Below are 27029 nucleotides of genomic sequence, written 5' to 3' on the forward strand. Positions count from 1 at the left end.
GTTCCTTAATCCCAACCTCAACGCCCAGAAATCCGTTGATTCCCGTACCGTTCGATCCCCACACATTCCGCTCCAATTTTCTGGTCAAGAACTTCCTAAATCGAGACAATTGTTCGACCAAATGCCTCACCAAAACACCATCTCCACAAACATGATGATTTCCAGCTACGTCGACTCCAGCAATCTTTCCAAAGCCGACATGCATAGGTGGGGAACTAAGCCGGATTATGTGGTCATCAGTTCTGAACTCGTGCAAAATTCTTAAGAACCAAGAATTGGCAGAGAGAGCAGCAGACCGACTTTTCAATATGGCAAAGCTTAGCGATGCAGGTGCTTATGTCAGCATGTCAAATATCTATGCAGCAACAGTTCAGTGGGAGAGTGTTGGCAAGGTGAAGAAGGCAATGAGGGAGAGAGGAATCAGAAAGGCTACAGCATATAGTTGGGTTGAAATCAATCACAAAACTTATGACCAGAGCCACCAGCAGAGTGTGAAGATAATGAAAAAGATTGACGTGTTGGCCTAGGAGATGGAAAAGGAAGGATACAAGCCAGATACAAGCTGTGCCCTGCACGACGAGGATGAGGAAATAAAAGTGAAGTCCCTGAAATATCACAGCGAACGCTTAGCAATTTGCTTTTGCATTGATCAGCGCACCAGAAGGATCACCGATGGTGGTGATGAAGAACTTGCGAGCTTGCATGGACTGCCATGCCGCAGTTTAAGGTGATCACGAAGATTGTTGGGCGGGAAGTAACAGTTAGAGACTCAAGCAGTTTCCATCATTTTAGAGACGGGCTGGCATCTTTTCATTAACACCATGGCATAATCCTTAAGCCACATTGAAAGTTTGAGAAAGTGATGGGGAAATGTTTCGCTCTTGCGATTGTAGGTTTTTCCCGCAAATCCTTCGTCCAGGTACCAGAACAACCATTTAATCAAAAACAATTTTCACAAGAATGACAATTCTTTATTTCACCAAAAATACAATTCATTCCTAGTTAACTCCTTGCAACACAAGCATTACATCATCCAACATGATACAATATTGGTGGCGATGCCACGTCTTCAATTCTAAGCTGACAGCCGAAGGGGCAGAGATTTTCCCCATAAATGGTCAAACTAATGACTAAAGCTGAAAATCATAAGCTGTTTAAACTAACAGATCATTTTCAAAGAATCGAAGAATTGAATCTCGTTCAATGTTGCTCTGACACTAAGACAGAACCATTCTTGGATCCACGTTCTACTTCAAAGAGATCATTTCCAAAGAAAGCCTGGTGGAGAGCCCTAACGCACTGCTCCGCTTCATTGTCATTTACAACCAAAGAGATATTAACCTGGCCGGTGGTAATAGGTAAACGGTGAGTTCATCTACCACAACGATCAAATGCATAAACATTTCATAGGAAGTCAACTGTAACCACACTATTCATTCATGAATCACGTCCAATGGAAAATTAACCAGGATTTAGGAGAGTGAGAAAAATCACAGATAGACACAAACAGTCAAATCAAAATTTGGCTTTCCGTTTTACTGTTAATAGGAAAAGGGACAGAACTATTGTTGCTAGGAGATACCTTGGATGCACCCTGAGAGATCATCTGAACATTGACTCCAATGGTTCGAAGAACCTGAAATGCCTGCCACATACGACCAAAAATGTCAATACCAAAATCAAATATACATGAACAAAGGGGTAGCTAATGTTGACTGAACAATTGCAGTCGACCAGAGAACAAAAGAAATTTAGGGGACTTTTTTAACTACTTAGCAAAACACAATACAGCACCTTCTCTAGTATCAGTGATGACCTCTGCACATTTCCAATGAGAGATATAATTGATCTGTGCTGAAGAAGATTGACAACAGCAATTTTCTCAAGTTCCTCCACAACATGGTCAAGTTCCTGCAAGGAAGATGCAGTATTCAATGAGATTTTATGTAACAATTCCATGCAAAAATTGACTGGTCAACCATCTTCACTTCAAATATGTTGTGCACGTGATTGGCTACAATTTTTCCATAACATGCACCAACAAGAAGGAACATACATAAAATGAAAAATCATAAAAAAACACACGCAGACAATTTAATAAAGCTTAGATGCATGGGTCAAGTAACTCCAGAAAATCATAACCAGTAAGAGCAAATGGAAGATGAGATCATACGCTTGCCTGCTGAATAAGCTCTCTGCTCCAAAGCTTTGAGGGATCCAGTGTCAAGGAAATACTAACTTCACTGGTAGCAACAACATCAACTGATATGCCCAAATCTTCGAAAGTTGTAAATACCTACATGGAAAATATTATAAATAAAAGCCACCAAGTTATCAAGAGGGACAACCAACAGAAACAAGGTAATTTGTTTTCTTCACCTTAGCAAGAAATCCATATTGACCCAGCATGCGAGTGCTAACAATATCCAACATAGTCACGTTCCTTTTCAAAACAATGCTTGTTAATACAGCCTGCAATAGAGACAGAAAAATTCAATGAAGTCTCGAGCATTTTATGACAGTGGTGCTCAATTTTCCAGCAGACTACTACAAACCTTGCTCATATCTCTTGCATGGGTAATGACAGTACCGGGAGCGTTGGGGTTGTATGAATTTTTAACCCTCACTGGAATATCAGCCTCTCTGGCTGGTCTCATGGACTGTGGATGCAAGACCTGCAAGAAGGAAAGAAAAATTATTAAATCATGTTTTTTTTCTTGTTGAAAGAACACAAGTGTAACTAAAATACAGGTGGTTTAAGAGCTTATTGACTACTCCAAAGCACAACAAATCATTAGAACAGGAAAACTAAGTATTTAAAGTCAGAAAAAAAAACCGGATTAAATAAGTTGGAGAACCTTGCACCTAATATTGGCACTTGTTAATAAGAGAAGTATTGCGGATATTATCAACATTTAGCATCACTGTTGATACCTGAGCACCAAAATATGCTAGTTCGGCAGCCTCTTCAAATGTCAAATAAGGTACAGGTTCAGCACGCGGATATATGTTAGGATCACATGTCAAAACGCCATCAACATCCTTCCACACCTGTAAGACATTGAAAAATAGGTCATATTTTGCTACTTTTAAAAGAACTAGGAACTTGAGCAAAATTATTTTTTATTCAAACACACCTGAATTTCTCGTAACCCCAATGCTTTACCAAGGGTTGTAGCTGTCAAATCACTGCCACCTCTACCCAATGTAGTCACAGCACATGATTTCCATCCCTGCAACCAGAAAAACAGTGTCAATGGTGTTAATAGTTGAACCTTTTCAAAAACAGAATACATGTTGAAGTTAGCCAGAAGAGACACCTTTCCAAGGAAACCAGTAACAATTGGAATAGCAGGATCACATATCCAATCACCCTGTACCCTCTTTGCGACAGCTGGATAAGTTGCCTCCAAGATGTCCGCATTTGTGAAGTCATCTGTGGTTATAAACCCAATTTCAAAAGCATCATACTGCCAAAACAACAAACACGATTATATTAACTTGCTATCCGCAAGAATGGTGCTAACAAACAATTAGGAATTCCTCAGAAATTACAGCTGGAAATTTGAAATCACTTCCACAATTACATTAAATTGGGAAAGAACATACCTGGCGGGCTTTAACACCAATCTTATTCAGATAGGCAGCAAAGAGCCTTGTGGACATGCATTCCCCAAATGAAACCAGATAGTCTTTTGTTCGTAAAGTCAACTCTTTCATCATAGCAATTCCCTTCAGAAGTTGTTCCAGTTCTTCCAGGTGTGCTGCAAATCAGAGATAACAGGAAAAGCCATATAAATCAGTAGGATTACAATGAACAATGTATACACAGCCATGCTAACAGAACAGCCAAGGCTTTAGGCTGCTTAAAACTTTGGACAAATTTGGACTTGCTAATATGCAAAACAAGGATCATATTTTGCATTAAAAAAACAATGGACTTTACGTGCAGATAAGAAAAGAAACTCACATGATATGATAGAGCTGTCCACTCCAAGTTCTTCCACGGTCCTATTCAAAATAGGATGGTGCACAGTGAGGAAATCAAAAATTGAATTATTTTTCCTAAAACATCGCACTAGAAAAATAAATATTCCGCTGCACTCACCTGAGATGTAATTCTTTTATGAAGCTCAACTCATCAATCATAGATACATTGGTGACACCGCAAGTGACAGCCTTTTCTCCTGCCTACTCATGAGCAACCAATTTGACCATCATTTGTTGTTATTCATAAGAAATGAAGGGATAAAAGGTTGGATGACAATATCTAAGTAATATTCATATAATGTGGTACCAGTAAGAGTTTGTTAGTTGTCTTTCCCATGGCAGAAAGAACAATGACAGGCCTCTCTTGTGGGAAGCTGAGTATAAGATCAGCAACCTCTCTCATTCTCTCTGCAGTGGCCACCGAGGAGCCACCAAACTTCATGACGCAAGTCAATTGTTTCTCATTGTCACCAAGGCTTTGATTGTCAGTCTGTTTCTTTTCAAGAACATCCGCAATTCCTCCCTCGCAACTGACTCTCAAAACCCTGCTCGTACAAGAAAAGCTTTTAGCACTTGCAAAGAATCCATTGCTGGAAGCGACACCAGTAGCGAAACGAAGACTTTGCGACCATAGTGGTTGCTTGAATCGCAAAGATCTTTCTGGGGATGCAGGGCACAGAGTTTTAACTCGGGAAAAATGCAAGGCAGTTTCCATTCTAAAAGAAGTTATTTCGACGAATGATGTGAATGGCGTACAGAGCTACGAACTCAAGATCCCAACACAACCGGTTTGACGAATTCGAACTTTTAGCTGCAGCTCAATCTGCAAAATTCCATAACTTCACTGAAAATTTTCTGAACTAAACAAACGGCTAAAACAACATAAAGATGTAATTTCACAATTTATTTTTGTTTGAAGTAAAAGTAAAAGACAGAGAAGGAATTAACTCATTTGCATTGATATTAAATGCATTCATATATTAGAGAGGTTGAAAAGTACCTTGAGATGATTGGCAGATCAATGAGATGAGAGCAAACCAGACGTAAAGCCTCCAAGCCTACAACAAGGGAACGAGAGTGGTGGCAGAGGAGGCGGCAGAGGCTCTGTGGTCCGTCGTAGATTCAGAGCATTGAGAGGGGGAGCTGGCGGCGAATCTCTCTCAATACTCGAGGAATGCGGAAGGAACACCGGAAAGACAACACACAACAAACAAACCAAACCAAACCAAACCAAACCAAACCCTGGCGGCGCCTCTTCTTTTTAACCGCGTTGTGTTATGTTGTTTGTTGAATGAACGAATGGAAATTGTGGAATGCCCAACGTGTTTCTTATTTTATTTTAATTTCTTTTTCTTTTTCATTAAATAAATTAGTTCTCTTATGTGTTTTCATATTTTTATGAAAATCGTCTCGTCGTTTTCAGTGGAACCGACGGTGGAGACTCAATCTTTATAGGTTCACAGGATACGAGCGTTATTGGCGGTTCGATGAGGATGGCGGGGGTAGATCTCACGGTGGAAAATGGTTATGTCTTGAATAATTTCGTTGGTGAGCGCACTTAGTGAGGAATCGAGACGCCGCTGACAGAAAATGTGAGGTTGGCGATTTAAAAATAGAAAAGTTCAATCTTTGACCAAAATAAACAAAAGAAATTCAAATTAAATTAAATTTACTTGAATTTAAGGTTTTTTCTTTCCAAAAGAAAATTGAAAAACTGAAAGAAGTTGTATCAAACGTGGACCATACTTGCCTTTGTCTCCCAAGGTGCGGTCCGCGTAGACACGGATGTCGGCTGCTGTGTGAACTTAATTTATTTGGAAGTTACTTTTAAAATAATTAAAAATATTTTTAGTGAGAGTGCTGTGCTTTTTATGGGAAGGTTCATTTTTAGAATTCACTTGTATTTTAACTAAAGGTAATTTCAAAAGCGTTTTCAATTATTTTAAAAACGTTTGCAAACAAATCACTAGTACTGTAATCTTCTTTGCCTTCTGGCACCAATTGCAAAAGAAGAAGTGGGCTGTTTATTCTTTCTCGGGTACTAAATTGCATCTCAAGTTTTAAGCTTGATCTGATCTAGCTTAGAGTAGTAACATTGCTTATAAATAAAAACAAACTCACCAACACACATTGTAGCCTACTGATCATATCACTCATGCATGCACAAGTAAACTACAGTTGAGACGAAGAAATTAACTTCAAGAGCTGAAGTTAGCTACTGAAGATAACAGAGCAGTTTTGCCTGATGATTCTACATAACATAATCCACTGCAACAAACCAGATGATAAAAACAACTAAACCTACGGACATCGTCGGCTTACATAGTTCGAGTTGAGCTCTATAGGCTCTACCGATGGAACGAAGAGAGGAGAAGAAAGCCGCTGCATTTACAAACTAGCTACTCCATTAGTTGAGTTGAGGGAGGTACAAACAAACCACACTACTAGTTAGTTAGTGTCAGCCTGCCAGCCTTCATGTCTCCCAATTGTAAGGCTCCAATTTGTATTGCTCGAGTAACAGTTACATCATCATATTATGAAATCCAGCTGAATCCAAAAGTAGTGCTTTTATTTGCTCTGGCAAGAACTGGTTTTCCATGCATTGCTGTTTAACATACAAGGGATTAGGTTTTGTGTGTCCCTAAGAATACCATATTTTTGTTTCATGGCATTCCCGGAACAATGCCTCAGACGCTACCAAAACAGTTTTAATGCCAATCAATTGTGACCAACCACAAAAAATCTTTTCGGGATTAAAATCTTTATTTGAGTTCATCTTCCGAACAAAATGGACTCAAAAATTGAAGTTCAGAAGCAGCAAACATGGAAAACTCAACATTCATATCTCCCACAGTAAAATAGAAGATTTTACACAAAGTCAGGGTAATACTATATTTTAAGTCTGGATGTCAAAGGGTAAAGCACCAAGAATGAAAAAGAACATAGATACATACACCAAGAATGAAAAAGATTTACTAGAACGAAAGATACAATAAGAATACCATATTTTTGTTTCATGGCATTTCCGGAACAATGCCTCAGACTCTACCAAAACAGTTTTAATGCCAATCAATTATGGCCAACACAAATAATCTCTTCGGGATTAAAATCTTTATTTGATGGTCTATCTTCCGAACAAAATGGACTCATAAATTGAAGTTCAGAAGCAGCAAACAAGGAAAACTCAACATTCATATCTCCTACAGTAAAATAGAAGATTTTTACACATAGTCAGGGTAATACTATATATTAAGTCTGGATGTCAAAAGGTAAGGCACCAAGAATGAAAACGAACATACATACATACACAAAGTCACATATATATATATATATATATATATATATATATATATATATATATTTATACACGTGTGCGTGTGCTATTTGTGTTAATACAAGTCACCCTTATACTTCATATGTAGAAACAGTCTCAGCAATTCGCTATCCGGAAAAGAAACATACCTCAGCACGGAACACGTCTAAAGCAAACCCATTGAAGCAGCTGATCACAGCCTGCTGGATGTCCAAATCAAGGTTATCCAAGGCCCTCATGGTCGAGAGAAAGAGACCTGGTCTCCGAGCACAGAACATGTGGATGTTAACAGTTCGCCCTTCCCTTACCCGAACCTCCACCTGCAAAATACATTGAAGATTACAAGTTAAGGAAATCTTCTTGATCATACTTTACATATTGCATGCTTCAAATTATACGGGTGAATAAAAGTTACCTTCGGTTGAGTTTTGGGGCTAGGCAAGGAGCTTGGGCAGAGCTCTTCTTTGACACGGCAGGGAAGGGTGGATGGAGGGGGTGTCAACGGATGAAAGCTTGTTGAAGGTGGCAGCAAAGAGCTAGGTGGAGCTGAATCCAGCTCGTTATGGAGGTCATTGATCCTTTGTAGAAGTTCTTTCAAATAATCAATTGCATCCCCTAGTATGGACGCCCTATCCATCTGTGTACAACATGACAGAATACTCATCATGTATTAGGACTGATAAGCAAGAAGCCACGAATCACACAGGAAGCTGAATCCCCCAAACAATGGCCCAACTTAAGGCAATATCAAGAGCCACTGGATCTGTCATGGATTTTCCGAACTATTAATTTCCTTCGAGTAAAAAGACCAATTCGATGTAAAACAACGTGAGTACTTCTCTTAATACATCAATACAATAGTATGTATACATTACCTTTTAGGTGGCTTAAATTCTTTGTAATTCTAAGGCGCACATCCGGCTGTTACATTCAGCTAATTTCCGTACTTATAGTACTAGTTAAAATGAAAAATGAAAAAAAAAAAAACACAAAAGTAGAGCAAGAAACTCACATAAACTAACATAAAAAGATAGGGAAAGCACACAAAGACTGCATCTTCAAAGGAACAAGGCAAAAAGAAATTAATGGAGAACTATGTCCACTGTCTAGTATAGATGGTACAGAAAATGACTACCTTGCTTATCTTGGGTACAACAGACCTAAGCATGTAGAGCCTGTCATTGAGCTTCTTCCTCCGCCTTCTCTCCGCCATCAGATTTTTGGCCGGCAAACCCTTCTTCTTGCCCTTGCGGTCACCTCCCTCTACTCCGGTGACAGTGCAGTTGGCATTCGAATTGTTTCCACCATTCTTCGCATTGTCCTCCACCTCCACTTGACTGTGCTCATTAAAATCGTTCGAGTCATAATTCAAACCAGACACATCCAGACTCTCTTCCTCCACCTCACCCTCCTCGTTCCTCCTCTTCTTCTCCAAATTCTCCACTAGTCCTCCGTATCTGGGGGCCGAAATCTCCAAATTCCCCAATTTATCAGCCCCATCACCGCCAGAGTTTTGGCGGCGCTTCTGGAAAAGAGTGGGCTGAGCACCCATGGGAGGGAACAGGAGCTTAGCCCCGTTCAGCAGCTGAGCACCGGCGGAGCCATCGAAGCCTTCGAAGCCAAAGTCGCCGTCGAGTATATTGGCGTTGTCGGTCACTGGCAGCAACCGACTCGCCGGAAACTCGGCGCTCGAACTGAACTCGGGAGTACCCATCTGAGAGTGAGAATTGAGAGCCGTGAAACCCATCAGAAGAGAGGACTTGGAAGGCTGATTTCCCTGAAAGGAGCCCAGAAACCCAGCGTCGCAGCCCAGGTCGAAGCTGCTATCAAGAGGGTTGGAGCAGACGACGTTGAGGAGAGAGGAGAAGCAGGATTTTGGAGGCAAAAACTGCTGTGACGGCTGTGAAGAGTCGATAGAGAATGCCTGCGACAGAGAACAGGAGGCGGAGGAGTCGTTTGGTTGCAGAGGAGCAAATGTAGTTTCAGAAGCTTGGGTGGAAGAGAAGGTATGGAGGTCTTGAGCTGGGTTGCTGAGAATGTTGTTCGTGTACCAGTCACCTTCCAGCATTAATTTGACGTTTGAAAAAGAAACTCCCAAGCTCGAATCTTGGTCGTTTCTTCTGGGTTCTGCCTCATTGTTATTATTGTTTCTGGTCCAAGACGCTGCTTCGTGTTCGTCTCCGCCCATACAAGCGGCGCCGCTGGACATGGGAAGCATGACTGTCTTTCTTCACTTGTCAAGACTTTTTTTTTTTTGGTCAAGACTTTGTTATACGATTATACCCTTTAGGAAAAGTTGTCTGAAAGAGACAAAACAAAAGGCGGGGTTCGGTTACAGAGGTTCGATAGAAAACGCAGAAAAGGACAGCAACTTTTTGCTCAGAGTCGGGTCATCATTTTGAGAAGAAACGGAGACATAGATTCCCGATGTTTTTTCTCTAATTTTTAGCTGGGAAATGGAAATGGAAATGGATTCTTTCAAGTTCGAACGTTCAGTTTCATCAGTTTTGTGGAAGGGAAATATCGTATTGGTCTCTAAACTAATTGTAATTATTGATTCATCTAATTGTCACAACGTGAAATAATGTTCTTCCATTTTAAATAACTTCATTAGAAAAATATCGCATTGATCTCTAATTTTTGAACAGATAAAAATTTAGTTTTTTAACCAAAAATTTGTACATATTAATTCATAAAATTGTCTCACGGTGTGGTTATGTTTCTTCTTTTTAGGTAACTTTTGCCATAGATTTTTGTACCTTATTATCCCTTAAAACCCTTCATTTTAAAAGTGTTACCAAAAGAATCGTTGAGTCACATTGTGACAAATTCATTAAAATCTAACTTTTCGTTTAAAACAGTCTTAAATTACAAAACCAACATCAACAACAACAGAGCAAAGCTAGCTAGGTGGACCAACTTTTTAACCAAATTTTCAAACTATAAATGTATCATCACTATGAAATTACATACATTAATATTTTGATAATAATCTAATCATCAATAACACTATGGATAGAATTTCAACTCGCACAATAAAACTAGATGATTCCTCTCTGTTCACGTGACCAGACTAACTAGTCCAGGGTAGACTGCTGTGGATAACTTGGCTGCATACGTGGCATGCATGCAACTCATTAACAAGTCGGGAGATGAGATATACCCGCCATTCACTGCCAAATCTTGAGGGTTTAATTGTTTTTAACGTACAAATTAATATAATCAAGTAAACAATAAATGTAGACAAATAACAAAAAGTAAAATAAAAATCTTCCGAGTTTTAACTTGGCTGTTTGGTGGACATCGAAATGCATGCATGTGAAGTCTGAAGATTGAAGAGTACTAACGATCGAAGACCCGTCCAAAGCGGTTGGGATTACGATGTGGCTGTGGTCGATCTCCAAACTTTCCTCCAATAAATAAGCTAAAATTTTGAAAATTTTATCTGATCTCTCATTATCTATCATTCATCCGCACAAAGAAAAAAGCCCAAGGTGGTTCATTTTCTAAACAGTAATAACAAAAGGAAAGGAAACTAACAAGCTGCAAGCGGGTCCATGACAGCTAAAAGATTACAGACAGAAGACCATGCAGGCATATTGTATACCATTTGTATATATTCATTATTCATTCAGGCTTTCAGCTGTGTGAACTGCGGGACCACTGTTACTAATAATACTTGTTCGTGATGTCGATGGCCTCGCTCTCTTCCTCTCTGAAAATATGACGTTGAGGAGTGAACTCAAAGAAGGTCCTGATCGAGCGAGCAGTATATTAACTTACTAATCAGTAATATCGGTAATATATACTTGATCATTCAGGCGTTCCCATACGTACACCACTTTATAGCTTCCCGGGCAGCCAATTCAACAACATTTAAATATAGTACGTAATATAATCAAGCTGCTTGAAATAAAAAAGACACATGCATGATAAGCATGTACGCAAACAACAATTAACTTGTGTACGTTTGTAACGAAAACAAGTCTAAACCTTATTGGAGTCTTGACTCTAGGCATATACTAGGATTACATTACACAGGTTGATCCCGAGAAGAAGGGAAGCTAAGACTTTTGAAGCTGGTGAACCCTCCATCCAGCACTAGATTATGACCCGTCACATATTTTGCTTCATCCGACGCCAGATACACCGCCGCTTGCGCCACATCTATCTCCTCACACTTCGCACCCTTGAGCTCTCCCAGCCCATTCACTATCTCTTTAACTTGCTCCTCCGTTGCCCCCGGATAAAACTGCTTTATTTCCCGCACCGCCATTGGCGTCGGTATTGGACCCGGCGATATGCAATTGACTCGGATCCCGTTTCGGCACAGCTCGCTCGCCAGTGATTTCACCAGGCCAGGTATCGTAAATTTCGATATCGAGTAGGAGTGAGGCCCAAGGCCACCCAACAGCCCAGCTATGCTGGACGTGCACAGTATGGAGCCTGAGCCCGCAGGTTTCATGACTCGGGCCGCATGCTTTATCCCAGCAACCGCGCCCCTCAAGTTGACCCGGATCACTCTGTCAAACTCTTCAAGGTTCAGGTCAGCGATGCTGGGCGGGAATGCTGGGCCTGTTATTCCCGCGTTGTTGTACATTATGTCAAGTTTTCCATGACGGGCCATGGCGGTTTCTACAGCCTCTGCTATCTGGGACTCAATGGTAACGTCGCACTGGACAAAGTAGGCTGCGGGGCCCAGCTCTTTGGCAACTTGTGGACCCAGCTCAGAATCTGAGTCTGCAATGATGACGTGTGCTCCATGTCGGATGAACTCGTGGGCCGTGGCCTTCCCAAGCCCGCTAGCTGATCCTGTTATTATGGCTACCTTGCCTTCCAACCTTCTTTTATCAAACAAAGTATGCACATGGATGATTAGATTCTTAATGCATCGAAACAGATGTTAATATTATCACTTTAATGTTAATGTACTCGGAAAAATAAAAGGCAAGAAAAGAAAGGAACAACACGCGTGTTGAATATGCAATGAAAAGACAAGATCAGTCATGTCGTTTGAAAATGAGGTCTGCGAAACGACGTCCGATCAAGAAAATGATTATAGGGCAGATTGATCATTCAATCATGAAGCGGTGGATCGTTTTCCACGCCGGAAATCACCCAAAAAGCAACACCGCCCACATTCAATATTTGACTCATGTTCATATAAAGTGGGATTTTTGTGCACGGAAATTTTTTTATTAGAGAGTAGTAGTCCATCCATTTGAATTCGATGCCCGACAATGATGAAAGTTTGAAATTTAACGTGAGTGTAAAACTGGAAGTAACTTATATACAAAAAAAATGTTATTATAACTGTATTTTAAATTAATTATATATTGTTATGACAAAATGTGATTAATTTGATAATTAGCACAACGGTATCCTCGTTTTAAGTAAGATATTTCCATAAAAATGAAGACATGCGCTATGAGTTGTTACTTTTGATCTGACCAGGGCTAGATTTTTTTTTTTTTTTTTTTTTTTTTTTTTGGAAAAACTGACCAGGACTAGTTTAAGCTTGAAAGCATTGCATGTGCTGCACGGTGTCTTAAACATCACTGTCAAACATAATTATTGATCAAATACTTAAGTTGACCTTACTAAACTAAACTATATAATATTGAAGATGGCAGAGGAACTGCCGAGATTAATTACTATGAAATGGAATTTTAATCATGGGATCACTCATAGCTCCACGGTATATGCATAATTTACTTAGAAACTGCTGTCAGAATAGCTAGGTACAATTTTACTACAAAATTGAGCATGTTAATTTCTCACAAATATATTTTTAATCAGACTTTGTTTGTTGCTAAAACTTTCGCTATGGATGATCTCAAGATGGTTATGTTTTTCTTTTAGTTTTAAACCCTCAACAATAAATATGAGACTTCCCTTGCATTACACTATATATAAAATGGTATCTTAAGATGTATAACAGTTTAAGTAACCTTATAATAATATAGTACTCCTACTGGGACTTAAATATATTATATATGCTGGGCCGGGTGACTACTACTATCTGATAAAAACGATAGAAGAAAACAGAAAATAATAATGCACAAAAACTGTGCGACAATAGTCACGGTGAATAAGGTACCGATCGAGGTAGAACTAGAAGAGATTTCCATTAATAAGAGAGAAGATGGACAAAAGAAGGGAAATATTAATAGGATCAACCATGTTTTTGGAATCGATCGATCTGCAGCTACCAGATCATGTATAATAAACTGTAAAATATACATACCTTCCATGGCCAGATGCACCAAACGTTGAAAAGGGCATCGCTCGCTTACAGAGAAAATCATTGCAGCTGATCAGCTTAAACTCTCTGAGAATAAAACAAATATTCCACATCTATCCCTCAGTTTCCGTGAATTTCCAGCGCATATAGCTACTATTAGGGTAGCATATATAATTATTTTGGTCATGTCAAATAGCATATATGGTATTATTGGTAAAATAAGGCGTGAACTGACCTGGTTAGTGATCTGAGCATATCTGTAGCAAAGATCTGATGAATTGATGCGAGAGAGAGAGAGAGAGAGAGAGAGAGAGAGAGATGCTTGACCCTAATTATCTAACTGATGATCAGTGGTAGAACTCAATAGCTGGAAAGAAACAAGGACCAGAATTTATTGGAGAGCAGGAAGAAAACGTTATAAATTGCAGTTGTAGATACGCGTTTTCATGCAGAGAGAGAGAGAGAGAGAGAGAGAGAGAGAGAGAGAGAGAGAGCGCAAATTTGATATTGAAGTTGAACATGGTTTACAAAATATGTGACCTGTCGTATTTAATGATCCTAAGTTAAAACAGCAGAAGGAAGCCGAGTGCTAAAGAATCAATGTGAAGGTTTTTGGATGTGAGTAAGATTTTCTCTCTTTCTATTCTCATATCTTTGCCTCCCGTACTCCCATACTTTGAAAAGATTTTTCAGCGTGATCGGTACTACTGTGTTACTGTATAAATGATAGGATAAATTTACTAAAAAATTAATAACTTAAAAAATAAAATTTCTCACAACTTTTATAAAAACACGTAGTATACCACTTGTGTTCCCGTCACAATGAAAAATTTCTCTACACTTTACTTTTTGTCTTCTTGTCTTTATAAAAAAAATCAATATAAAACGTTGATGTGACTTAATCCTAACCGTTCAAATAGAATGAGCAAGAATGAGAGAGAGATTAGGAAGGGAAATAATTCTCTTGCTTTGGATGTAGCAGGCTGCAGACTGCAGACTGCGGTAGCTGGAGGTGTACGTTAGCAAGCCAAACCGAGCTAACAAAAAAATAAGATTTCTAAGAAAAAAAAGAAATTAAAAGGAACAGCAACGATCGTAAATAATGGTGTAATTAATATTAGTTTAAAGATACATATAATTGGATATCAATATATACTGAAGGAACAACTAAGCTATAAAATTAAGCAGATTGTCATTGTATTGAGTTAGTGGAGACAAACAACGGACAAGTGAGTGAAGCTACAATCTCGTAGTGCGGGATTGCATATTTTTGGTCTCTTAAACAAAACTTAAGTAACTCCTTCGTGTTCTTTTTCTTGGCCTGACTTGCCTTATCATGTTCTGTACCCGCATACAAACAATTAATGAAATGTTAATTAATTAATTTGTCATTAACAAACCCCACTTATATATGATCATGAGTAATTAAAGTAGTTCAATACTAGCAACTGGAGCAACATATGTATAATGCATACATGCATGCATGCGTTGATGAAAGCTTTAATTTGGTGATTGTATAGTACGTATTTCACTATTTCGTGTGCGAATATAAGTACTATAAATATGTATTATGGAGGTTGTAATGATCGATGGGTGTTAATTAAAGTAGTTACTAGCTATTAACCATAGTCATTAGTGATGACATGGTTACTTAGTAATGAAGAATATAGTTAGTTGAAATGTGTTGGTAGGTTGTCATAAGGATAAGATTGGTTAGTATAGTTAGAAGGGTATTATTGTAATTAGGTTATATGACTATATAAGGGATTGTATAGCTATCATTTCCTTAAGTTCTTTTGTATACATTTTCTCCATTTTAATCAATACAATCTTTCTGATTTTTTCTCTATCATCTTCATCTTCCTTTGTACCAATTCTTCATCTTTTACAATGTAGTTAATATGGTATCAGAGCCACCAGGCTCACGCCATGGATTCTAGTGGTTCCGCTTCTCAGTTGTTTTCATTTTTTTTCCCTGTTTAGCTTTCCTTCAAATTTTCATTAGATATTTCGATAAGTTTTTCGGTGGGCATTCTCCTCGTTGTTGTGTTCTTGGACGGCGAAGCGAGCGAGGTCTTCAACTTGGGCGCTATTCTGGGTGCCGCGGGATTCTTGGATTCCACCGAGTATGGTCATTAGAAGTCGCCATTGAAGACAACAAAGCTGAAATCTTGAAGAATGGAAGTGGGTTGTTTGGATTTCTGGGAAACAGGGTTTCTGCAGGCTCTGTTCAATTTATACAACGAGCTTCTGAGATGGGTTTTGGTCTTAAACGCTGCGAGAGAGCTGCAAGCGGAGAACCAATCGAAGTGCAGACATTTTCTGGGAAATTTGGTGGTCTTCTCAGATCACTTTCTGAATTCTTTGGTGGTGTTTGATTGTTCAAGATTGCAAATCTTGGAAGTTCTTCAGTTTTTAATACCACCGACTCGGATTCCCATTCTAGATCCGTTTTGTGGGTCTTCATCCCCACCGCCCTCCGCCAACGGCACAGCCACATCTGGGTTTCCCGGAGCTTCCTGGTTTGAAGAAACGAGTTTTCGTACAAGCTGGGTTTTCAAGATTCAAGTTCTCAGGTTTTGTTTTCGGTTACTGGTTTGCTTTCTAGCATATCAACTGTTTGTGATAATGTCTCAGTGAGAATTTTCTGGGTTTCGTGTTCATTGGGATTTGCTGCTCATATATCCTCGATATCATATATCCTCAAAATTTCCTCAGAATTTGGTTTTTCTGCGATTGTTCTGGTTGTGTGTTCTTGTTGGGTTGATCGTTCTTGGGAAAGTCATGTAGCAGCCTTGTTGACGACAGCCTTGCCGTCGAGTCACTCGGTCTTGGCGGAAGACAACGATGCATGAGACTCTGTGTGACTGAGAGCAAAGTTTGCTTTCTTTGCACTGTTGATTATCTACTTCTTCATTCATCTTGGTGGTGTTTTCAGAGCAGTCTTCTGAATTCGATTTTCTGTGATTTTGATCCGTGCTCTGTTTTCTGGTATGGCAGAACGTTTAGACTATGTGCAGCCTAAGTGTTTGACGAATTGCCCATATTTTCTTCATCTGGATTCTTTTCTCGAATTTGATTTGGGATTTTGGTTATGTGTTCTTCTGAATTGGTAAATGAATTCTGGTATATGGGTTGTGAGATAGATCATCGAAGTGTTGATAGCAGTCATTTGGAATTGTTTGGTGATCTGCAACACTTATTTCTTGAAGCTGTGATTTTTGATGTACTTTCGAGTTTTAATTGAAGTGAAGCTGTGGTCTTGATGTGTTGATCTCTGCAAGTATTAGTTTTCTTGTCGATTTAAAGAAGAAAATGTCATTCTTTCTATGAATCTTGGAGTTTCATTCTCCTAAGTTGCAGTATGATTTGGAGTTTCAATCTCCTCAGTTGCAGTATGATTTGTGTTCATGGAGTGTCAGTCTCTTTATTTGGTATTTTTTAGTAGAAGTTTGAGATTTGTGTTGTGCTTTGGAGTGTCATTCTCCTTGGCTGATTAGGTTTCTTGGAGTGTCATTCTCCATGGTAGTTTAGTTTCTTGGGAGTGTCATTCTCCTTGGTAGATTTAGTTTCTTGGCAGTGTCAACTATGGCTTCTCAGTTCACAGTAAAAAATTTGTTGGGTATGTTCAGACCAAGACCACGAAGCACAGCTCTTTCTCCCGCAACCATCATGTACTTTGGAACATCCTGTGCCATCACAGAACCACCACCAATAAATGAGAAATAGCCAACATGGCAGAATTGATGAACGACAACAGCCCCTGCATACATCTTGGTCTTGCAGTTCCAGATCAGTTTCAGCGTTCTAGCTCGTTCAACCTTCACTTGGCTACACCAAGTTCAGTTTGAGGGGGGAGTATTAACCATAGTCATTAGTGATGACATGGTTACTTAGTAATGAAGAATATAGTTAGTTGAAATGTGTTGGTAGGTTGTCATAAGGATAAGATTGGTTAGTATAGTTAGAAGGGTATTATTGTAATTAGGTTATATGGCTATATAAGGGATTGTATAGCTATCATTTCCTTAAGTTCTTTTGTATACATTTTCTCCATTTTAATCAATACAATCTTTCTGGTTTTTTCTCTATCATCTTCATCTTCCTTTGTACCAATTCTTCATCTTTTACAATGTAGTTAATACTAGCTAATCCGGATATGTATATTCTCCATTCTCTATCCTAGCAGACTAGTCTAGCTAGTTGGGCCTATATGAAGTAATCACCAACACCACGCCTAGCTCTGTATTGCTGAGGATTACGAAAGATGAGAATTGGATGGCTTCAGCTTGACGATCACACGAGGGAGGGATATGTATATAAATTTTTGTTTGGGAATGAATTTCACATTAATGAGATGACGAATTTTGCATTAGCTTATAAGAGGTTGGACTATTCCTTATATTTCCAATTAGTTTTCTGGTGGAACCTCAATTTTTTTCATGGTATCAGAGTAGATTATTCACGTGTAAAGCCCAACGGTCACACTTGATCAACGTCACCTAATTGTGTTGTCTACGTATTAGGCTTGAAAGTTCACCACACGCAAGGGGTGTGTTGAAAATGAATCCCACACTGATGAGAATAAGAACTTTGCATGTGTTTATAAGTAGTTTAGCTACTTCACATATTGTCAATTAATATTATAGTGGAACCTCAACTTTCTTCATTTATATCAACTAAGATAAGGATTGCGTTATGCCCTTAAAGGTAGGCGTGAGTACGGTTTGGTTCAATCTAGTTCACTCCTTAAACCATAATAGAAATTAAATATTATTGCTGGTTTGGTCTAGTTGGATTTGATATAAAATTATAACTAAAACCATACGGTTTGGTTTACGTCATTTCCAGTTCAGTTTCGCGGTTTTTATGCCCACCCCTTGGGGAATGAGCTTATTGCACCGCTTTTAAATAATGTATATTTTCATATAAATTTCATAACCAAAATTGTTCAGTTTCATAAACATGATTGGAATTCTTATAAACATACATTAATCGGAGTTTGTTTAGTCATATAAATGTATCAAATAAATTAACGGTTCTTCATTAATATATTACTTGGTACCTACACTGTTGATGTATATGATAAATTTGAATGACTAAACGAACTATGATTTGCATGATTATTTTGTAAGAATAATCTTCTTATGAACATTAAGAAATTGACAACCAGCTTCCCTTTAATAACCATTACGTTTATAGTATATAATTTTTGTGTTAGAAATGGAGGGAAAGTATATGAAACAACTGAACAATGAAGAAAGATGAAGCGAAGTCGTGGGACGAATGAGACAAACTTACAAATGAAGAATATTATACGAAGGAGAAAAAAAAAATGTGAAAACAACATAAAATTGTTTTCAGTTAATGAAACACTCATGATATTATTCATTTTTAATATTAAAAACATTTTAAGCATGAAAAGTCACTCCTAATATTATTCACTTACAACAATATTTTGTCATTTTGATTAAAACTAAAGTTTTTGAGAAATTTTGGTTAGTTTTTCTCTTAGCTTTTATTTGTGCGGTGTTTCATATATTATTTTTCAACATTAGTACCATCATATCTCTACCTTTTGTTAATTTTTATTTCTTTTATACTTTTCCTCTATTATAATACAAAAAAAAAAAAAAAAAGTGGTGATTAATCAAAATCTCATGTTAGTTCATTTACATAGAAATGTTGTCAGATCAAGAGACAGTCCACAACGATACCAGAGTATTCCAGCAGAAAAATAAAAAAAACAACGAATACCAGTGTTACGCGTCCATTAGACCGAGAAATTTTTATTTGTGATGTGAATATGGATATTACATCACGTGTTTTATGTATGTGGTGGAAAATTTTAATTTTTAAGTTATTAATCTTTTAACACACATATTCCATAATTTATATAGAAACACGTAATATACCACCTTATGTGACGGTCACATTGAAAAATCTCCCAATTAGACTGGAACGTTTTCATTTGGAATCCAAAAGAAAATAAATAAACGGGCCAGTCGCTAACTGGGCTAATCACGTGGACTTAAGGTCCGGTATTCCGAGGGGATATGACATCGGCTCGTACGTGCCTTCCTTTGAACATAGTCGATTCTTCAACAGTAGAACTTGATAACTGTAATTTCTCTGTTTTGTCCGAGTGCTGTGTTGATTGTGCCAAGGAAGGAAACTGAAACTATGAAAAGTTGAAAGGGAACAAATGTAAAAGAAGCAGTTGCATTGATATAATGATTACGATATAACAGGTGGCGGTGGCGGTGGGGATGCGGGAATAGCTTTGTCTGTCCAATTTCCAAATCGACATCGAACCATCCCCACATTCATATATACAACAAGTCAAACGAAGCAGAAGCAGATCTAATTTCACAAGTCAGTGCGCGGGCGCAGATCTCATTCCCTCTGGTAGATTAATGGGTGCAGCTCAGTCCGTACAAGAGCCCGAAGAGAGCGAAGAGGAAGACGAAGAAGGAGAAGGAGGAGAAGAGGGCGGCATCAATGGCGAGCCCAACATTCGAAGTGGATTGGAATTGGACAAGGATTTGATCAAAAAGGTTTTAGAACAAGAGCCCGAGATGCTCTGCCACGCATCCGCTTCCCCTCTCTCCCCTCAGCTCTCCTCCTTCGGCACCCCGCGCCTGGGACCCTCCATCAAGGTGTGGGACCCCTACAACGTCCTCGGCCCGCCTTCGCCTCTGCCCCCGCCTCCCGGATTCTCCCGCAGCTTCTCGTCCAATGCTATGGAGGACGACCAATTCGTCACGGAGGTGTTTTTGATTAGTCACGGCGAGTGCGAGTTGAATTTGAGGCCCGATTTGGTGGGCGGGCGGTGCCCCCAGGCGGCTCTGACCCCCAACGGCAAGCGCCAGGCCAGGGCCCTGGCGGTTTTCTTGAACTCCCAGAGGGTTAGCTTCAGTGCCGTTTACTCGTCCCCGCTGGATCGTGGGCGCTCCATGGCGGTTTCTGTCTGTCAGGTAATTTTTGAATCGAACTTATTCGAGTTTAGAATTCTGATTGTTCTTTGGAAATTGTAGACAACTGACGATGCTGAGTATATTTTATTTTGCTTACTTGTTTTAGAATGTGATTAAGCATCGAATTCTGCCTACTTATGCTGATACGATTCACTTATGAGTGAGAGAGAGGGATATGTGAATTTGTTTGTTAACTACTTGCTGAACATGAACCCTTTTTTTTTTTTTTCGTTTTAAGCCTAGTGCTATTTAACAAACCTAGGTGAATTTTCTTGGAATCATCAAGCAACCAAGCTTTTAAAACCTACGTACAATTTCAAGCAGGATAAGAACACCTTGAAACTGGCAGGGGGAAATGGTAGCCTATAATTTGGTAGGTTTTGCAATTTATATTTCATGGTACATAAAAGGATTTGTATAGCCGACAACACACATTTGGGATGAAAAGCATCTTCAAGTCGAGTTAATTGGCTTGTGGCTTGGAATGAAAGCTTTAAGTGCTAATTGTGTCACTACTGTTGCGGTCCCTCATTGGCTCAGTTACATGATTGATTGGTGTTGAAGCTGTCACAGTTATGGCTCTTAGATTTGAAGACATGGCTTCTATAACTTCTTGGTACATGGATCCTTAGTCCAAGTAATGTGTTCAGAACGATGAATATCCAAGAAGGCGTAGGGGGATAATTGGAATCAGTATCCTTTTGGCTGAGTATATGTTGTCCTTGACTGTTTTGACCAAAAGAATTCTCAGGATTTGAAAGTTGGGTCATATTTGATAGTATTTGATTAACTTCTCGTTCACTCCTCCTTCTCCTTCATTAAATGTTAGATCCCCAGCCCTTCTATTCTTCTTATTCTTCATTATGAATCATATTGGTAGGTTCCCCTTTTAGCTGACGATATGAAATAAACCGCTTTGTAGTTATTGGTTCCTAATATGAGCAGCTAAAGAGATAATGCAAGGTATAGTGTATCTGATATGTGATATTCCTTACCCTAGAATTTTGGTATTTAAGATGTTCTACATGTGTCTAAATAGTTTTGTCGGTTATAAAATCATGCAGGAAATGAACTTTCCAGTTGGACAGATACAAACTTCAGATGCGCTTGCAGAGATGAGTCAGGGGGATTGGGAGGGGTGCCCCCGATCCGAAATATACACAGCTGAAGTTTTGAGCTTCATGGAAAGAGTTCAGCCTGATTTCTCTGCACCATCGGGAGAGTCACTTCGGCAAGTGGAATTTCAAATGGTTAGTTTTTTAAACGGGACAGTCCTTGGGCTTCCAGAAAAGTTGAGAGCATACTACTCATTCTCATCACACAATCAGAATGAGAGTCAAGGCTTTGCACACCATAGTTCTCATGTATTAACCAACTCAGTTCATGACCGAGATGGGCCTTCCCTCCCTTCACCTAACTGGGATCTGCTTCACAGGCAGCGGCAGGGGCTCTTAAGGAAAAAGTCTGGCAAGAGCAGGTTACAAGTTGTGACTACAACTGGAGTTCAGGAGGTTGAGGATGAAATTTCCCCTCGGGATGTCACTCACCAAAGTTCCCCTCATGATTTAAGTGGGAGAAGCTCCTCTTCTGCGTCTTGTATTGGTATATTCAGTCATGCAGTGCCAATCCAATGTCTCCTCACAGGAATCCTTGGATGCAGCCCATTAATGTCGCATAAGATTTGCATAGAAGACTCTTCTGTGACAGTTTTGCAGCATTCATGGAGAACCGGTTGGCAGATAAAGAGGTTGAATGATACTGCACACCTCAGGCTTATGTAGTAGTTAGAGACTTGGGAGTATCATAACTTGTTACATTATATCGACAATGCGAAAGTAAAGTTTCATTTCCCGGGATCAGTGGGTTACAAAACACGATAGTTTTGCTTGAATATGCAATGCCCTGCCATTTGTTGTAACATTTGCTATATTTATTTCCGAATTGTTCAACTCCGCAAAAGAAGAATGACATGTTGTTGGAGTTGGATCCTTGTATCGGGTGATTCTTTTGATTTGTGGCAATTACAGGAGATGGTGTGAAGAATCATGTATTTCCTGTATATTTTAAAGAAAATTCATAATTCAGAAACTTTGATCATGCATTCATCAGCTATGTAGATCTCAGTAGGAACAATCTCACTTTGTTTTTTTTTTTTTTTTTAGTAGATCGATATTTTTACACTAAGGGGAAGGGAGTTTGGTTAAGCTACACAATGGGCAGCTTAATTTGGTATCGAATTTGCCATCCACGAGATTCGAACCTAAAACCTTACTTTCAAGTGGAGAGGAATACTACCAGACCGTAGTACTAAGTGGTTAAGCCACACGATGCTCTTTTCCTTTTTATGTTTATATCTTTTTATTTTAGTACTTAATGGTTTGAAGTTGAATGCTAGGTTAGATAGTTCAGGGCTGAAATCTTCATTTCAATTCAATACAAGTTTCTGTGTGTTTTTTATTTTTTAAATTTATATTTTTTGGCCTTTTTGATGCAAAACCATGTTAGAGAAAGGAAGAAAAAGAAAGGGCATGTGGTTATTTTGGACTGCTAGAGTGAGTTGTCCTGTTTCTTTTCTTTAACAAGTTGCATCAGACAGGACACACAGTTGCGGTGCGTGGGTCACCAGACACTCACAACTCTCACATGGGATGGATGGATGGATGGATGGATGGATGGGGCTGGCAGCCGCAGCCGATGGTTGCAATTTCAGACCTAAAAAAATAAGGCAATGAATTATGCAGCATGTTGTGGCTACATCCTCGCTTATTACGAGACTAGCTACAAGCAGAACCAGTTGCCGAACTCATCACAAATCTCTCTCTCGCGTTCATAACTTAATCATGAGACATCCTCTTACCAAGCAGAGAACTAGCATTACACCACGAGCTAGTCAGCGATGAAGCAAAGCAAGTGCTGTTAGGAGTTGGGACTTAGCATATTAGAGACGATGATTGGTATACAAATACAATGAGGGACATGGCATATTTGAGACGATGATTGGTATATAAATACAATGACCTAAATTTCTCAGATATAATAGTATATACTAGTAATAAGCCCGCGCGATGCCGCGGGACTTGAATTCACCAGCCTTAACTACATGAATAAGACACATTTAACCTGAAAAACATTCAACATAATCATGAACGAACAAAAATGATAGATCTAGGAAATTATAAAAGCATTGTAACCGTAGATCCAAGAAATTATAAAAATTCATCCAATCAAGAGACTAATAGTTGTCGGAAGGTGGGTATGCAACCAAGAATCTTAAGATATACTTGACTTGCAATTCCATTATAATTTCACACAAAAAAAAAAGGATCAAATTTTGATTGAAACATTAAACAAAACAATCTCATCTGTTACAAATTGGACCAACTAAATAAAGAATATATCGATAAGATTTTCAACCTAACTATAAAAAAGAGCTTTATAACAATGCAATCAACATTATTTGAACTCAACTAAACATAAACTAATTGCATGTTATAAATTCCATAGGTAATTGAATGGTAGTGCAGCCCCTACAGAATGTTTTTTTAATCGATTTAGTAGTTAACACTGGACAATTGCACAATACAAATCTTAGAAACTATTCCAACTTAGAGCAAAAATTACCTCCCTAGTGCTGCGCAACTATAGAAAGAAAGATAGCACTCATAAAGAGAGAAAGACAGAGAGAGAGAGAGAGAGAGAGAGAGAGAGAGAGAGAGAGAGAGAGAGAGAGAGAAGAGAAAGATGATATCTCCATATGGTATTCTGGAGCCAAAAGAAAAGCTGCAGACGGAAATAAGCTAGAAAGAATCAATTTAAGATAAACATTCAACAACAGAAATCAAGAAATCAATTTAAGATTACTGACCCAGGTAGGTAAGCTGCTGTGAAGGTAAAAGAGGCCCAAGAAGCTGATATGAATGAAAGGATTTTGCTTGCTGCACACCAATGTATTAAAAGTGTGAGGCGTGGGTGAGGCGTTCGAGGGATAGCCCAACCTAAGAGTGAGGCGTGAGGCGAAGCCTTACAGGACCTTAAATAAGAACCAAAGTGGAGTAACACTTACAGGTCGCGAAAGGAGATTAGGACGTTGTCGGATTTCAGGCGAACCAGATTATGGAAATTGCATCTCGGATCGGGCTTTCAAACTTCATGGTGGACCCAAGCAACTCTCCTTCTGTCCCCCTAATCGTGCATCTGCCCTCACCCTCTCTGCACCCAACCCCCTCCCCTATCTCCCCCAAATCACACCCTCACAACATCCCATCAGTGAAGAATCAAATCCAAAAGTAAATTGTAGTTACCTATTATGGTAGGATTTAAATAAGAGTTTCCGCTTATTACGCATGGCCTTTTCAATTATAATTTCTTGCTTCTCCTGCAGAAAAAACACAACAGAACAGATTTCAATAACCACTCATACCTATTCCATCTCTAGAACTAAAACTTTTAGTTATTTATCTATATATAAATATTGATTATGATCACATTTTGATCATAGACATAAAATACAAATCATTATATATTTGCACAATCAAATATTTATGGAACTCACAACCGAGAGCCAGAGCTTCAATTCCGGTGAAACCACCCTTCTCTCAAACCCTTGGCGACCAATTCTTACATCATCTATACGGTAAAATTGATCAATCAATCAAAGATTTAAAAAGATATGTCGATGTAGTGGTTTGAGAACACAGCTTGGGAAACCTTGGGTAGGAAATATGCTCGCAAGGAAAACCAACAATGGGTGAGTATGACTCTCAAAGCTGGTTTATGTTTAAATTACCGAATCACCATAATCGTTGTTGGTTGGTTTTCACTCATGGTCTACTTTTTATTAAAGTTCTTGTAAAGAAAATTGGTCTTTTAACATTCTTTTCTAAATTTTAAAAAGGATCGTAATTTTGTAAATAAATTCAATTCCCAAATTGAAATTGCAGTGTAAGCAAGCCATAGTTGATCGCACGGTTTTTTATTGTAGCCATAATTAGACTAATGTGATTTATACTTAGAGACTAATGTGTTTTTTCACATGGTTTTTTCTGTCAAAATTTATAGAAATATGAAAACGATCATCACAAATTTGAAAACCTGCATTAACCAAAATTCAAAGGAAATGAACACCATGAGTGCTTGCAAGATGAGAGAAGGGAAACAAAAAGGAAATGGTGCATTTGAACAGAACGATGATAATTTAAAACTTTAGGTATGAAAATGCTTAATTTTTATGTGTTAAAGGAATGAGGATATCTTAAAACTTTAATTAAATGGAATGACCAGGATATTTTAAAACCTGTTTAAAAAACAGAATCACAAAGACATAATTGAAAGAAAAAAAAAAAACCATCCAACATCTGGATAATCAGAGGATCACAGAGAGAAGAAAAAAAAAAGAAACAAAGCAGAAACCAAATGAATAATATAAGGCGATCAAACTGAGCAATAAATAAAAAACTCATAAAGTCGCATTGTTTGAAATGGAAAACACCGGAAAAGAAAATTACATTTGTTAAAACAGTGGACTTATAAAGGTGGTTTATTTTTGCTTCAGGTTAATAGAGTGTTAACTGCAGAACTCGAGGTTAACATGCACTGTGAGGCTTGTGCAAAGCAACTCAAGAAAGAGATATTCAAACTAAACCCCATTACCAATGCAGAATGTGAGACACTTCTGCAGATTTGTTTTGGTTTCAGTGTAGTACAGCACTGCAGGTTCAAGTTTGTTTTAAAAAACTGCTAACAATTTTTCCTATGATATTTTATATTTCCCCTTAGATGTTTGTAGTAGTGCTTTATTTTGTCATAACTCCACCCTGAACCTAAAATGCACTGTGCTTCCATGAGACAAAGTATGTAATAGTATTAGAAACTTACCAGTTAACCATATAATAATCTAAGATGATCCTAAAATGATGTAGTCGTGGACAAAAGTAAAATTTCATCATAGAACACATAAACATAGGATGCGATCTTGTAAGTCCTACTATCTTAATATTATTTTAAAAAATGAAGAATTACTATCTGCCTTCTATAATTAGATAAAATAAAAACCAGTTGCTTCTAAGTTTTGGTCTCCCATTGTATATGGATATAAATTTGGCTCATTTCTTTCCTAAACATGGTCTTTTATAAGCATCATTTGATTGAGGGAGGTGCAAATGATTTTATTTCAATCTAGTCAATGGAGATGCTTCCTATAAATTTGCTTTCTACATGGATTTAATTACCTGAAACCGATAAAAATGTTTAACAGAGACAAAGGCATGTATTTATTGTGCTATAAATAGATTGTGGTTAGTCATTTGAGAGAGTTTTTTTGAAAGTTTTTTTTTTTCCACAACTCTAAGCTCATTTGCTACAGTATCTCTGCTCCCCCAGCCGTAAAAATAACCTCACAAACAATATTAAGCAGCACTATTTAAGAATCTAAAAACCGCCCAAACTAACTACACAAATGTAATATATTTCAACTGAATGCTATATTTTACTGTAACTCACAGATGTA

General features: G+C 38.4%; 4 protein-coding genes and 1 long non-coding RNA gene across 10 annotated transcripts; 1 reads left to right on the forward strand and 4 right to left on the reverse strand.

Annotated features, from left to right (window-relative positions):
- Positions 1-949: 949 nt before the first annotated feature.
- On the reverse strand, positions 950-5569 carry LOC103425766 (aspartokinase 2, chloroplastic-like). Of its 2 annotated transcripts, none has more exons than XM_008363864.4 (14): positions 4991-5569; positions 4298-4813; positions 4109-4191; positions 3971-4011; positions 3610-3764; positions 3321-3470; positions 3138-3233; positions 2935-3051; positions 2556-2675; positions 2380-2472; positions 2174-2296; positions 1795-1911; positions 1583-1645; positions 950-1341 (listed from the first exon to the last, which is right to left on the reverse strand). In XM_008363864.4, exons 2-14 carry the CDS (start codon positions 4703-4705, stop codon positions 1201-1203), a joined length of 1707 nt encoding a protein of 568 aa, XP_008362086.1. In that variant the 5' UTR covers positions 4706-4813; positions 4991-5569; the 3' UTR covers positions 950-1200. The 2 variants fall into 2 exon arrangements, with proteins under 2 accessions (XP_008362086.1, XP_008362087.1); XM_008363865.4 differs by having other exon boundaries at positions 2180-2296; positions 4991-5561.
- Positions 5570-6168: 599 nt separating this feature from the next.
- LOC103425767 (transcription factor ICE1-like) lies at positions 6169-9781 on the reverse strand. The gene is made up of 4 exons (XM_008363866.4): positions 8439-9781; positions 7719-7940; positions 7453-7623; positions 6169-6595 (listed from the first exon to the last, which is right to left on the reverse strand). The coding sequence occupies exons 1-4, from the start codon at positions 9519-9521 to the stop codon at positions 6512-6514; spliced, it is 1560 nt and encodes a 519-aa protein (XP_008362088.3). The 5' UTR covers positions 9522-9781; the 3' UTR covers positions 6169-6511.
- Positions 9782-11096: 1315 nt separating this feature from the next.
- LOC103425768 (momilactone A synthase-like) lies at positions 11097-14080 on the reverse strand. 5 transcript variants are annotated; one of them, XM_029097836.2, is made up of 3 exons: positions 13783-14080; positions 13551-13634; positions 11097-12147 (listed from the first exon to the last, which is right to left on the reverse strand). In XM_029097836.2, exons 1-3 carry the CDS (start codon positions 13800-13802, stop codon positions 11337-11339), a joined length of 915 nt encoding a protein of 304 aa, XP_028953669.1. In that variant the 5' UTR covers positions 13803-14080; the 3' UTR covers positions 11097-11336. The 5 variants fall into 5 exon arrangements, with proteins under 5 accessions (XP_028953669.1, XP_028953670.1, XP_008362092.3 ...); XM_029097837.2 differs by having other exon boundaries at positions 11097-12144; positions 13783-14068; XM_008363870.4 differs by having other exon boundaries at positions 11097-12144; positions 13551-13700; positions 13783-14068.
- Positions 14081-19623: 5543 nt separating this feature from the next.
- LOC103416938 (uncharacterized) lies at positions 19624-22625 on the forward strand. Its single transcript, XM_008355149.4, has 2 exons — positions 19624-20524; positions 21589-22625. The coding sequence occupies exons 1-2, from the start codon at positions 19964-19966 to the stop codon at positions 22303-22305; spliced, it is 1278 nt and encodes a 425-aa protein (XP_008353371.3). The 5' UTR covers positions 19624-19963; the 3' UTR covers positions 22306-22625.
- Positions 22626-23992: 1367 nt separating this feature from the next.
- Positions 23993-24773, reverse strand: LOC139193523 (uncharacterized). Its single transcript, XR_011577722.1, has 3 exons — positions 24588-24773; positions 24390-24459; positions 23993-24304 (listed from the first exon to the last, which is right to left on the reverse strand). It is a non-coding gene; the product is annotated as an uncharacterized lncRNA (long non-coding RNA).
- Between the last annotated feature and the right edge of the window lie 2256 nt (positions 24774-27029).

The sequence above is a fragment of the Malus domestica genome, chromosome 17, assembly GCF_042453785.1.
Source record: "Malus domestica chromosome 17, GDT2T_hap1".
NCBI classification, from domain to species: domain Eukaryota; kingdom Viridiplantae; phylum Streptophyta; class Magnoliopsida; order Rosales; family Rosaceae; genus Malus; species Malus domestica.